The following is a 14,240-nucleotide window of genomic DNA, read 5'->3' on the forward strand; positions in this document are numbered from 1 at the left end:
CTTTAGTCTGCATGAGTTTAAACTGCAAATTGCCCTTTTGCGCTAGAGTAATAGATAATTCTCGATAAAATCAACCTGGGACAATCTTACTCAGTGTTTTTTTTTTCTTTTTGCACAAACTTCAAATGGTTACTTTATAATCACTCAACGTATTTTTAGAGAATCATGAAAGAATGAATCATTGGGACTAACTAGTAGGTTCTCAAGTTTGAAAAAAAAATAAGATATTTTTTGGAAAGCTATTATGGAGACTGCACTTTGCATAACATATCTGTTAGAATGAGAAATATTCTTGCTCTAAATCACATTTGCATTATTGATTAAAGCCAGGTCCTTTGACTATTCTTTTCTTATGGGATGGATATATTTTTTCCTAAACATGTGCTGCTATGAGAAACAAATCAACCAGCACCATGAAAAAATGCAAATGAAATTTCAAAAACGAATGCTTGAATAGCTCTTGTAACTATAATGACGCTGTAAACCAAAAGCTTCAAAGCTAGAGACGCTAAGATTCTCATTCCCACCTCTCTTCCCAAAAGAACCTCAAAATTTAAAACCTATTTTTTTTTAAGTAACATGATTCTTTTTTGTCAACTTGAACCAAAGCATAAATTTGATTTTTAAAGATCTTCTTCATGTTCTAAATTTGAATTTATGCTCCTACTAACCAAACTCTCTCTTGTTCTGTTTTATAATTTAAAAATTTATGACTGCATATCTGATTCAGCGACTCTTTGATCTGTCCCTGAAATACAGCGATTCCTATATAGCGCTATTAAATTTTCATTCATTCACACATTGATCGACCAAATGCTTCCCATATTCCAGGCACCGTGCGAGACACTAAGAATTAAGTATTGAAAAAACAAGGTCTCAACCCACATGGAACGCACGTTCTCACCCTGGTTAGTATGCTGAAATCTCAAAATGGTTTTCCTCTTAAAGAACTTCATCTGAAGCAAATTCACCTTATGCTCGTGACTCGAAAAGTTCACCTTCCCAGACCACTTTTTATCTAAATGAACAGTTATAGGCTATTAGCACCCAATACAAGAAATGGATCTGTAAACTTAGCAGCAAGCAAAGCATTTCATCTACTGGAATTCACCAGGCAACAGAGTTCAGGAATACCAGGAGAGATTTTTCTTAGCGTGGATATAGTCAGCATCTGTATTTAAGTTGATACCCAGTTTTGCTTGCTACAGAAAAAAACACCGTAACATCTAAGTGTCGGCTGACAGTTTTAGGATGCTTCAAAAAAATTCCCGGAGAGGGGCGCCTGGGTGGCTCAGTCGGTTAAGCGTCCGACTTCAGCTCAGGTCACGATCTCGCGGCCCGTGAGTTCGAGCCCCGCGTCGGGCTCTGGGCTGATGGCTCGGAGCCTGGAGCCTGTTTCCGATTCTGTGTCTCCCTCTCTCTCTGACCCTCCCCCGTTCATGCTCTGTCTCTGTCTCAAAAATAAATAAACGTTAAAAAATTTTTTTTAAAAAATGCTAAAAAAAAAAAAAATTCCCAGAGAACCGTCATCGTGGACAGTGGCCTGCGAGTACTCACGCTAACCTTGTAAGACTGTCCAGCGGAATAAGAAGCGTGCGGTGACCATCCGACACCGAACCATGTTGAATTTCTCCACTGCCAGTGGCCTTTTCACTGTAAAGTGCAAGTTTACTTTGTTCTCTTGGCGTTCCGATTTTAAAATGTCATATTTGCACTTCCAGATGGCTTGTTCTGCTATGTTTTACATTTTAATTTTGGTGGAAAACATTTACATTGATCTTTTGGGTGAGGTGATGCAGGCTTTTTAGTTCTTCTTTGTGGGGTTTGAGGGCCTCTGGCCCACTGTGTGCCGTATAAGCAGAGAGACCGAATCCCATCCCATCTCTGCAAGGATGTGAATAGGCTGTTTGAGGCCTGTGGCTTGCTGGGAAAATCTATAAACCTGGAGTCAAAAGGATCACTGAGGGATGGTTTCTTTATCTATGAAAGAAGCGTAAAATATTTGTTCTTCCTACCTCAGAGTTGTCCTGTAAGGATTGAGAAAGACGATGCTGACACTTTGCAAAAATTACACACAGTTCCGGAAACTGTAACTGGTATCATTCCGACTTTCTGGTAGTGTCTGCTCACCGATACCAGTAGGATTCACGTACATGTATTTAAGAAAAAGATGCATCCCATCCGGCCTTGAGCCATACACTGAAAAAGATCCCTTTGTTTTCAACGTGCCATTTGCTTCTTTTGGAGCGAGAGGGGACACTCTGAGATTCCCTTAATTACTGGTCAGCCATATTAAACAACAGCCACTGTGAAGGCGCTTTCCAATAACTGAATGCGTAATGAACCCCGTAGAGATAGAGGAGACCCACTGGGCTTCAGAAGTAATCCATCAGCCATGACAGAGGGGCTTTAATGAGAGTCATCAATTACAACTCCTTCTAAACGTGGGACAAACACTTTAGCACTTCCTCTGGGGATGAACCCATGCCCAAGCCATTCATTGAGTTCTGTGGCATGCAGTGACGAGTGTGGGAAATTAACAAGGACATGGGGCCCTTTCCAGTAATAATACAAAATGATTAAGAGGACCTACAAAAAAGAAATCAATTGACTAATCAATAGCGTGTAACTGCTTGGAGCATTTTCCCCCTGCTAATCAGCCATTAAGCTGTTTAAACTAAATATGTCCAGTTTCCCCAATTACTGCACTGATTTACAAGACAGGGTCAAGGATGTCAGAGTCTACTGGAGCCGGATTCCAGAGCATTTGTCATGGGGAAAGATGGAAGTAATTTATAGGTGAGCCACTCTCACTATGGATTCTGATGGCTCTTGAAAGGGACGATGTGACGAGACCTGTCCTCCTGTCGCAGACATTGGCGGATTACCGTGGTCTGCCCAAGTTCTCAACATACGTATTTGTTTGACAATACGGCTGGGAACTTGACTGCATTCAGGAATGACGGAGGTCAAAATAACGAAAGAACACACACCTACACGCTATGCATGTTCAGGCCTGAAAAGTGTTTTCTTCACTTCAGCCGTGGTGAGGAACACGCAGCCAACAAGACTTCGCATTCGAAGCCACAAACGGTATCCTGACGACACCCCCGTGAGGTGACCCCGTTATTACCCACCTGTGTAATGCCAGCAATCCTGGTACCCAAACCACCTGTAGCTTCTTTTTTAAGTTGAATGCCACTGTGGGGGAAAAAGCGACACTGAGAAAATGACTTGAAACAGGGGCGAGAACTTTTTTATTGATATGTTTTACTTTGCTGGCAGACCAGAGCAAAGGTTTTGTGAACATTTAAAAGATGAAAAAGGTGAAGAATCCCAGAAGCGGTTTATCTTGAAGCGAGATAACTCTAGTATTGATAAAGAAGACAATCAGGTTGGTTCTCAAGTTTGAGAGTGGCTGACGTTGTTGTTTTTGAAGGTGGGCTGACTTATGTTCTTGTCCTTCTGTGGTCCCCGGCCCCCTCCCCCGGCCCCCCCCCTCCCCCCGCCTCCGAGGCGACTGTCCTCTCTCTAACCTCCTTGCCTCCCTCGCTCCCCCTTTTGGCATTCAGCGGGTAGCCGAGAAAATCTGTCCCGATTGCTTCAGCAATGGCTCTGTGTGTCGGGCTGCATGGGGGGTGCTTGGCACAGCTTTTGCAGCATGTGTTGGTGAGGGGGGTGCGGGGTCGGGACGCCACTGGCCCGAGGTGTCGGGAAAAGCTTTGTCATCGCATTTCCAGATGCCTGTGTAACTATGGCAGTAATTCCGCTCCCACAGCTTTGTCCTTCAGTTGTGCACAGCTGCATTCTCAATACGGACCGATGACCAACTGGTGTAGCCGTAAAGAACAAACCTTGTTATGGTGAGGACAGGTGGATTTTGCAACTCTCCTAAAATAAGTCTTCACGGAAGGGAATCGAGTTCGTGTTTTAGTCTCCTCTCCACCCCTTCTCCTTCCCACGTTTTACTGCCCATGTAAACTGTCTGCTTGTTTTGCATGAACCGTAGCAGAACATTCTCCTTTTGTGTATTTTGCTTGTGACAAAACACTACCTTGTCCTAGAGTAAGGATTCACGGTACTTCGGCAAGGGTAGAGAGACTTTGCTAAATCTCTTCTCCAGATGGGGGTTATTGGGGGTGGGGGAGTTGGGATCCAGGGGGATCAGGAAGATAGCTAACTAAGTGAATGACAAAAGAAAATAAAGTTAAAACAATAATACGGACAGGAGAGAGTTACCTGCTGCCATTTCAATCACCCATTGTGTCTCTGACAATCCAAATAGATTTTTTGAAAATAGACTTTGCTTTAGAATTCTTGAAGGTAAGACAATCTTGCATCTCCCCCAAGTTATCATTTTAATGACTCTGTGAGTCACTAAGCCAGCGCGTGCATCTCTGACGCACTTAAAAAAAAAAAAATCCCTGTTCTTCACTCGTATCTCGGTTCTTCGCACCCCCACCGCCACCACCGTGGAGCTGTAAGCAGCTCCCATCGACTCCGAGACATGTGCCTGTGTCGTGTACTGAGTGGGTGTTTGTTGAATGAACGGATGAAGGTGGTTAGCACAGGGCCTTCTGTGAGGAATGGGACAATAGGAGGGGAGGGGAGTTGAGATGCAGGCAGGGACACAGGTCCAGGGCTGAAAAAGAACAGTCCTCATGCTGGGTTCTTTCGATGGTGCCTTTAGATTCCTTGGTGTTGACCCTCCTCAACAAATTCAGACCCTTCAAATTCAGGGTCTACTTTCTGTGCCAAACGCAGGGTGCAGGATCAGTCACCGAGGGAAGGAAGAACACCGGTTAGAACACGGAGACACTCTGCCCACAGTTTCCTTTCTGCCCGTTACCTTCTTTCTTCCCTTGTTCCGTTCCCAACCGTTCCCAGTACTGTTCCCAGTACCCGACTGTTCGCAGCCACTTCTTCCCTTAGCCGCCTTGAACTAGCCGCGTGCTCAACATTCCGCTTTCGCCCGAAGAGTCCCAAACGCACAGGTTAGTCAGCAGAGGAGACAGAGTCCATCCCTGTGGCCCGCGTCCCAGCTGAACTGGCTGCACACCGGACACACGTCCAGGTGCTTTCATGCTGGAAACCGCTGGCCTCCGTGCGTCAGGCGGGGAGGCAAGCAGGAGCCGCAGACACCTGCCTCCACGTGTTAGGCACACACCCCGCACACCGGCCCAGCCTCCTTCGGGACCCAAGGGAAGGACACTCTTCATGCTCCATTTGTTTAAGCGAACATTTATTATTCTCAGCTGACGGTTGCTTAACTGCAGATTTGCACCGGCTCAACTTGGATAACCGTACTGATTTCTTTTTTTCCGTTCAGCAAAACAGAGTGCATCCATTTAGAGATGACAGACGAAGTAAATCAATTGAAGAGAGAGAAGAGGAGTATCAGAGAGTGAGGGAGAGAATATTTGCACACGATGTGAGTAGCTGTTTTAATTGCCTCTTTAGTGTCTGGGGACAGCGAGCTGGCAGGACTCACTCAGGAAGCTGGAGCCAGGGACAGATCGAACTGCAGCATATCAGAGGTGTTTCTGGAGGAGGACCTTAGTTCAGGGAAGTGATGGAACAGTGGCCCAGGGTTGCCTGTGTTCCGGAAGGCTATGACGGAAGGGGGGGCACAGATGTGATTCGGGTCGGTAGAATGGATCCTGAGTACAGAGCAAAGTTGCCAGATTGTTTTCTTGTTAATTTTTTTAAACGTTCATTTTTGTCTTTTTGAGAGAGACAGACAAGACAAAGCATGAGCAGGGTAGGGGCAGACCGAGAGGGAGACACAGAATCTGAGGCAGGCCCCAGCCCTGGAGGGCTGGAACCCACGAAGTGTGAGATCATGACCTGAGCTGAAGTCGGATGCTCAACTGACAAAGCCACCCCGGAAGTTGCCAGATTTGAAGAAATGCCTTCACATCTGTGTTAGCCCGCAGACGGCCCAGTGTTGTCTTTTTTAATACGAATGTCGTGCCAGAGGGAAGACATATATAAAAAAAGAAAGAAGATTCTGTTAATCGCATACGTAAACACAGAATTTTCTGCCTTCTTCGCAGGTACAGGCATTGTCTTGTATCCGAGTTAAATGAGAATACTCCCCTTCCCCCTCAGTTTCAGATCAAATCAGGTCTGTGAGCGGTTTGTCAAGGGAATAACCATAGAGTGATTTCCTCTGTTCAAATCCCAGCAAAGCAAACGTGGTTGGGATTTTTCTTCCTTTGACCCCCGCCCCCCCCCCCGCCCCCGCCGCCGTGGCCAAAATAAAATGCAGTGAAGTTAAATGAAAGTGAAAAAGTGATTTTTACAAAGCCAGATTTAAATGCAAGAAGGCGAAAAGGGCAAGCAGGTGCCATTAACCTTTGCGTTCGAGGCAGTCACTTGGCAGCCTCCAGAGATGTCGCGGCTCTTCCCTCAGCAGAAGTAAAGGTGTGAGCTGCTTTGTGTAGTTAGTTCCTCATGGCTCCTGCTGCCTTAGCTGGGCCTCCCGCCTCCCGTCGGGCTTTGCTCTGGAGGCCATTGCCAAGCCAGCGTAGAGACCTAGGCTCCACTGCGTAGCATGGAGAGGCCTTCTGACCTGGGAGTTTTCGGGCCCCAGCCAGTGTCCCTGGTCCTCCAGAGCACGCTGGCGCCTTCAACAGAAAACCGCAGAGGCAATTCCGACCCCACCGACGATGCCTTTCTTCCCCGTCTACAGGGCTGCCTCTCTCTCTTCTAGATCCCCGCTGCCTGTCACGGGTGCAGGGAAATAGAATTTTAGTGATCGGATGATTTGGCTCAGAGCTCCGGAGTTGGCAGAGTGGGAGAGAGGGGGGTGGAGGTGGCTGTAGAAGGACGTTGTCCACGTGCAGGTCTAGAATATTCTGCGTATGTGTGGGCTCCTTGGGCTTTTCGGACAGTCAGAGTTATTGATGGCGCAAAGCGCAGCCCGACCCATGGTAGGCTTTTCATCGTGTTTCCTGGATCCAAGGATAGAGTAATGAGGGGCTTGGAGGTGGTGTAGCCAGGCTAGCTGGGGGGTGCCCCCGGTGGACTGGAACGCAGCGAGCCTGTGCCTGGCCAATGAGCTTCACAGAGAGAGAGCTGTCTGAAGGCTAGTTTGTCCTTTCTTCTCTTTCTTTCTTCCTCTCTGCCCGTCCTTCTCTCCCCCGGCCTGCCACACACACACACACACACACACACACACACACACACACACGCGCACACTTCCCTCTGACTCTCATTCTAGCAAGGCATAAAATTTATGAATGAGTTGTGTTGCAAAGCAAATCCTAATCACCCAGATAATCTACAAACATCGTGGTATTCTTTCAAAGTACTGCCATGCCACATTGCCAAACACTCCGGGGCTGGGTGGCCAGGGAACCATCCCTGATGCCTGCCTGTGAGGAGGGTGATTCTCGGGCTGCTGCCCTTTCGTGTGCACGTGGCCGTGTCCCCAGAGAGGTCATCACAGGCGGGAGGGGGGGGCCGTGACTCCTTGTACACATTGCATTTCCCTACAGCCCCAGCAAGGAACCCGGGTCTCGGGTTACAGACTGGAGGCAAAGCTGCTGTTCCGAGCCTCTATGACTAACTGCTGAATTAGCATATTTTTAAAAAGCAAAAGCAGATTGAAGTGTGGGAAGGCCTAAATGCCAAGCTATTGCCATAGCCTTTCCAATTCATGACGCCAGCCATTCGGGCAGCCTTCTTTGAAATGCGGTGGCTCCTTCCCTCTGCAGGAGTAGAGGTGTGAGCTCCTCTGATAGGCTCTCCGGTGACCAGCACTTCCTAATTCAGGTGGGGCCCCTGCCCGGTTCTGACACTACTTTTCCACCTGATCTCTGGGGTGGGTTTATTTTTCATTGGTATCCTGTACCCGGAGGATACTCATAGGCAGGCTTCAGAGATTAAAGCCAGTTCCTGACATCATCTGCCAAACATTATGTCTGTGAGTGTGGGTACGTTTTTGTAAGGAAAAGATCTGGATTGTTTATAAGTTTTCATGACCCTTAAAAGGCTCAAAGCCGCCCTCCCAGAGGGAGAAACGATGCCTGATGCCTGTCTTCCTAGGCCTGCAGCTCTGGAGAAACAATGCAGCCCGAAGGCTGGTGTTCCCTGTGTTTTCGCTATTAATCGCTACTCAGCAAACTATCCCCAAATTTGACAGTTTAGAACAAACAGAATGCTTCTTACCTCACAAGTTCTGTGGGTCAGGAAACTGAGAGTAGCTTGGCCGGCCAGTTCTGGCTCACGGTCTTTTGTGAGGTTACAGTCAAGCTGTCAGCTGGGGCTGCGGTCTTCTGACGGACCCATGGTTATTGGCAGGCCTCAGCTCCTGGCTGGATCTACAGTTCCCACCGTGTGGGCTTCTCCATAGGCTACTGAGCGTCTTGGAAGACATGGTAACTAACTTCCCCAGAGCAATGATCCAAGAGAAAAAGAGCCCAAGGTGGCAGCAAGAGTCTCTTATAACCTAATCTCAGAACTGACACCTTGCCTTCTGCTGTATTCGGTTGGACACACAGACCAAACGCGGTGCCGTGTGGGAGGTACTACAGAACGTGAATGCCCAGAGGCAGGGATCATCGGGGGCCACCCTGAGTTAACAAGATGTCACCGTATCTTTTATTAACGCAAACGCAAAGACGTAACCAGCAATACGGACTTTCTTGAATACATGCAGTAATAAATCTTCCTTACCACATACATAAAAACATTTTAGAGAGACTTAATTTATGTAACTCCGGATTCCCAAGTGACCGCTTCTGCTCTCTAGATTGTTGAGGTACACAAGGTAATAAATCAAATATAGTAAGTCAGTTGTAAAACCAATGCAAAGAATCCAGCATAAGGAATCTAAGTTACAAATATACAGTCTTTTTCTTAGCTGGCCTTTAATTTAGTGTCTTCATAATTTAAGAACTGAGGTCATGAAAGCAACTCCCCTTGCCAACCTATTATTGTTTAAGCGGTGGAGTTATTCAAACAGGTTCAAATACGGACATATTTATGTAGAGGTATTTTTTTCCTGCTTGAAGTTATAATAGAGTTACAGAGAAATACTCCCTGGTACTTATACTTCAGCAAAATTAAAATTTATTTGGGAAAACAAGTAGTGTTCTTGAATAGTTTACAAGTGTATCTTGGTGTCTAAGGGGTGTGTGTGTGTGTGTGTGTGTGTGTGTGTGTGCGCGCGCGCGCTTTTTTTTATGTAGGTCCACAATCAAAATATACAGATTATTTGGGGATTTTCTAGAAAACTAATTTCAAATATAGTTTGAGAATCCGGGTGGCTTGAGATAGGACACATTTGTTATTTGACAATGAAGTTGTTGTAAGTCAAGGCACACTGCAATTTAGTTCTCAGATAAAACATAAGTGAGTTTTTGTAGTCAGAGATATTTGAAATATAACTGTTGTTTCCTTTGGCAAGAATTTCAGCTTATTTTATGATCGCTGCAACACAATGTTGCTGGCTTTGGCAAGGTTACGCTGATAAAGCAATGTATTCGGGAAAGACGTGTTTTACCTGGAGGATGCTTTCTGAAGGATATTTATATATAAGGAGGAATTCTTGGAGGAGCTCATCCACGGTCTTCCTAGCACGTACTGGGATCCCTCTTCTGTGACAACCGACGAGAAGGCGTGTGGTGCACCCAGGTTGGGGTGGGGTGTGGGAGAGAATTCTGTAACCCATTAGGCAAAATCGTTTTCTCCTTAAAAATTAAAAAAGAGCCCTTTATATCTGAGAATGCAGATAAGTGACAGCTTTAAAAGCTGCACTTAATTACTATGACAATTTTATCTTTCTCTGCTATTTAAATTTGCAAGTTATTCGCATAACTTTTTCAAAAAGTTTATTTTCATCAGCTACTGAATCACAGCCCATAACCGTATCTGTCCTATTTCTGCAAATGTGGCAGAAGGATCATGTGATAGATTTTTAGGACCTTTGCACAAACATTGGCAAATACTCTTGAGATACGTTTTTGGGAAAGTTATCTTTGACTTGCAGGTGCCTTATTATTATTATTTTTTTAATTCAAAGAGTTAGGGAAGCTTAACTTTCCCCCCAAATACGACTAGATTAATGAGTCTGAAGAGGTCAGTATGTCTTTGATCAACTCCTTCAAAGAAATAGAGTGTCAGTAATTCCAATACCCGGCATGAACCGCATAAACGTAATTGACCTCTTTCCAACCACGTGAGCTGAGTAGTAGGAGAGTATGGAGCTTGGAATGTGTACCTGAGACAATTAGTTCCATGACTTGACTCAAACCAGGAGTAAAACCAAACTAAAGGAGGCAAAGACGATGGAATATTTTGCTTACTATAAAGAGATCTTCGCAGGAATGATGCCAGTGGTACATAGATTGTCCTCGTTTCTGTTTATGCACATAAACATCGAATTAAAAAGACTTTCTGTAAAGCTTTTTTTTTAATCGGATTTTTTTTTCTTTTTGTTAAATAAGATGCTTTGCACTTGACTTTCAGGATGTCTGTTAAACGCACGAAGGTTAAAAGAGGAATGGTTCTAGAGATGCCCTCACTGAGACACTCAGACCACTGAGGAAAGCACATTAGGTCCAAAGCTAGCCCTTTGATTTAGCGGAAGGAAATGACTTCTCCACCAAAATGTACAGAGAAACCAATATCCTGCTTGCCTCTCTGAGTAGTGGTTACATTAGCTGATCATTGAATTTAAGAATTCAATATTGAGAGGTCCTTATTTACCTTAGTTTTATTTTCTCTTGAATCGGACCTGTTAGGTCTCGAGTGATCCCTTGAGCAGGCCATTTATTCATCATTTAGAAAATCCGCACATAGAATGTGGGGTGTACGTTTATGTTTCGCAACTCAGTACTTTGAAAACGGTTTTAGGTGAATTCCTAAACACGGTCACTATGTTAGAGGATCATTGCACTATATTGCTTCGACTCCTCTCTTTCTGCTTGTTCAAATTGAATCAGATCTGCCTTTCCCCAGCACATAATGATAATAGAATTTTCTCTTCCCTGCGAGTGTATTAAACACGAGAGAGAAGAGCAGTGATAGCTAGGGGGACAGAAGCTAAGAAGAAAGTCACGTTGTTGTTGTTTTTTCTGGGTGAAAAACAAAACAGAACATTAGACGGAGCTTGGCATCGTTTTTCCGAATTAACTTCATTTTGTTCTCAATTGTCTCTGCGTCCCCTCCCCCCCTCCTAAAATGGATTGAGGGCATGTCTTCAATCTTCAGTGTCTTGCAGCCAGTCTGTTTTATTTCACCAGAGTCTGTCATTCCCAGGTAACAATTGCAGGTTTGTGGTTCTCTGACTGTCCGATCTCAGGTTGATGGTGCTAAGCGCACGCTTTCTGCCTTGCTTTGAACCAGTCTTTTGGCTCTGGTCGGGGGCCGCATCTGCGCAGCCCAGGAATAAACCAGTAGCTCATTCACATCCCTCTACTTCTGACCTTGATGTCGAGCGGGCTAAATGTATTTGTAACCTGGAGACGCCCCGGTGGGAAAGTACTTGTGTGCTGAATGAGAATGGTTTACGCTTCTAACTCTAACCAATTTTTCCCTTTTCTGCTTCCACTTTTTCAAAACATAGTACCTATGTTTCTTCATTCTTTTCCTCTTGGGGGGGAAAAGTAGCCTTAAAATCAGGCAAGGAATTGGGATCCTTCGGCACATCCAGAACGTCTGATACAATGCCTTCTTTTCTTTTCTTTTCTTTTTTTTCCAGTCAGTTTGCTCCCAGGAAAGCCTTTTTGTGGAAACCAGGTAAATGAAATTGAAATTTGCTTTTTCGTGTCATTAGAGGAAAAAAAGCCTGTCGTGTGTGTCCTGTGTATTCATAGGTATATATCCCATATATAAGTGTGAGCTTGAATATATGTATAAGTAAATACATATATCTCTGTGTACGCACTTATATGCACACGCATATGTGTTCTTTAGCATGCCTAAAAACCATTTACTTTGGGGAACTACTTCTCTGTTCTTTCCAAATGTAAGTTTGCACATTTTCTTTATTTAAAGCCTCAACTTCTGGTTCTTCCCGAGGTGGAATCCTGCTACCTTCACCAGGCATTACAAAGCATGAATGAACTTGCAGTTTCATTGGCTTATGCACTAGGCTGTAAATAGTATTTGTATGTTGGGTATTATTAGCCACTTCCTGCGCCCCGTGATTCTATATAGCTACGCAAACAATAATTGGGGTAATATATTGTTTTAAGTTTCTCACTCTAACTTGGAAATCTAGCTAACCTGATCTAGAGTTGCTAACTTGGGAGTCAGGACGGGGCTAGTTGTTGTGAGATGGGTGGGTTATACAACTTCTCCAAGGTCTTGAGAGGATGAGTTGAAGTTTTGCATATTTCACATACACTTTTTAAGAAATTGTTCTCAACTGGCATAGATATTTAAACGCTCCATTCATTCCACTGCAGCTTTTCAAGGGGAATTAAAGAATTCCACCTTAGCTGTATTAATCACGTTTGAGGGACATCAGAATGGGCAAGTTGGAATGGAAATATGGTATCCCTTCAAAGGGTGGTGCTTAATTTTATTTCAGGTGTCGGCTTAATGGGCGCCCCCGTAAAACTGATTAAAATGGAGGCTGTTTGATTAAAGTCTAGTACTTAGAGAAAATTTAAACCGGGCATTAGCGATGACTGGGGGGAAAAAAGCTATCTTTAATGTTAGCAGTTAGAAAGCTTCAAGTAACTAACCCCCTCAATTGAACAGCCTCTTCTAGAAGAATGGATGAAAGTGGAAAACACGTCTATAGAAGGCATTCAAAAACAACATCAAAATTCATATATACCTAAGTAAATAGTCTCTATTTATAGTTAAATTAAGAAACTATGGGTGCTAACATCTTGGGATGATTCTGAAGCATTCTACAATTCTATATTCTAACCAAAAGGATGGAGTGTTTATAATTCAGTTTAGTGGGAAACCTTCTTCCCCAATCATCCAGCCAATCATTCTCCATGCCTTATGCCTGAATTTTATATCTCCTTGGATTTTGTATAAAAAGAGTGCTAATGCACTCACGTGTCCCTTAAATTCAAATTGAATCATATTAGTCAGTATAGTAATTGGTCCCATACATGCATTGCATATGAACAATTCTTGATATTTCCAAAAAGCAAAAATCTAATTGAGTGGATTCCCTACAAAAGTAAATACATTTCTTGGATACCTGTCTTTGGAATGTCAGTATTTCACTATGCCCAAGAGAAAAAGATAACTTTAATATTATCCAAGGGAAAAAAAAATCACAACTTTTAATGTGTTTAATTACATGTCTGATATATCCATACCGATTTCTATTATCTTCCTCACCTCTTCCATTCCTTCTCTTTCTTCTTCCTTTCCTTCTTATCTAGTATCAGCGCCTTAATGCCAGGATAGGGAAAAATCATGCTGTCATTAATTTATTGTTGCAAAAATTCAACAACATGCACATAAAACATAGTATATGGGGTTGATCTGAAAGCAGGTATGTTACAATGTAGGACACACCCATTTAGCACAGGAAATTTAGTGTCAGTAGGTTTTATATCATAAAAACCATGTTTTTCATTTCCAGTAGGCTCTTGGAAGACAGTAACATATGCAATGAGACCTATAAGAAAAGACAGCTCTTTCGGTTGGTATGGCTTACTTTTTTTAAACTGTGTTTTCAGCTTCTGTGGCAGAATCAATGTTAAATATAAATGTATTAGTGTAAAATATCTGTTCATGAAATAAACATGTTCGGTTATATCTTTGTAAAAGCTTGTTACAAAGCTAGTGCTGAAGCCGTATTCGATAATGTGGGATATGGGACCAGGAAAATATTGCTTTGTATATAATCCTTTAGGGTTCTCCTTCTGATTTGCTGTTTTTGGTGGAAGTTTTTTTGTTTGTTTGTTTTCCTTTTTCCCTCTCAAGAGGTCACTCTGGCAGCACACTGATTTAACATTCCCGAGTCAACTGTGGTGAATTACACCAAGTTAAAATTTCTCCGATAGCTTGCAATGATTTATATGTACCTGATATGGGAAAACAAACCAATGCTAAGTCCATTTGAGTAGTGGAATTTTTTATAGTCATAAATATTTCTAACGTTACTTTTTTCCAGCACAAGAAGGCACAGGATTGCTTCCAATTAGAATGAGTTACTTAAATCAAGGTCTGTGTGAGATAAGGGGACTGGTATATATGTGTTCATTACATACGAATATTATATATTTTAAGTTCTATATAGGCTAGCAGTTACA

At 43.6% G+C, this 14,240-nt stretch overlaps 1 protein-coding gene across 47 annotated transcripts in view; it reads left to right on the forward strand.

Moving 5' to 3' along the window:
* The window catches only part of ARPP21 (cAMP regulated phosphoprotein 21), a 156,779-nt gene that overhangs the window by 64,747 nt on the left and 77,792 nt on the right, over nucleotides 1-14,240 (forward strand). For 17 of the 47 annotated variants that reach the window (XM_058729305.1, XM_058729339.1, XM_058729320.1 and 14 more), the window contains 4 exons: nucleotides 3,286-3,394; nucleotides 5,330-5,431; nucleotides 11,711-11,748; nucleotides 13,568-13,627. The exons of 1 other annotated variant lie outside the window; for it this stretch is intronic. In XM_058729305.1, coding sequence (XP_058585288.1) covers nucleotides 3,286-3,394; nucleotides 5,330-5,431; nucleotides 11,711-11,748; nucleotides 13,568-13,627 — 309 coding nt within the window. Of the gene's footprint in view, nucleotides 1-3,285; nucleotides 3,395-3,778; nucleotides 4,100-5,329; nucleotides 5,432-11,710; nucleotides 11,749-13,567; nucleotides 13,632-14,240 lie in introns of those variants that run through there. 29 more of the 47 variants (XR_009261589.1, XR_009261587.1, XR_009261588.1 and 26 more) reach the window with 20 other exon arrangements.

This window comes from Neofelis nebulosa, chromosome 5 (genome assembly GCF_028018385.1).
Source record: "Neofelis nebulosa isolate mNeoNeb1 chromosome 5, mNeoNeb1.pri, whole genome shotgun sequence".
Classification (NCBI taxonomy): Eukaryota; Metazoa; Chordata; class Mammalia; order Carnivora; family Felidae; genus Neofelis; species Neofelis nebulosa.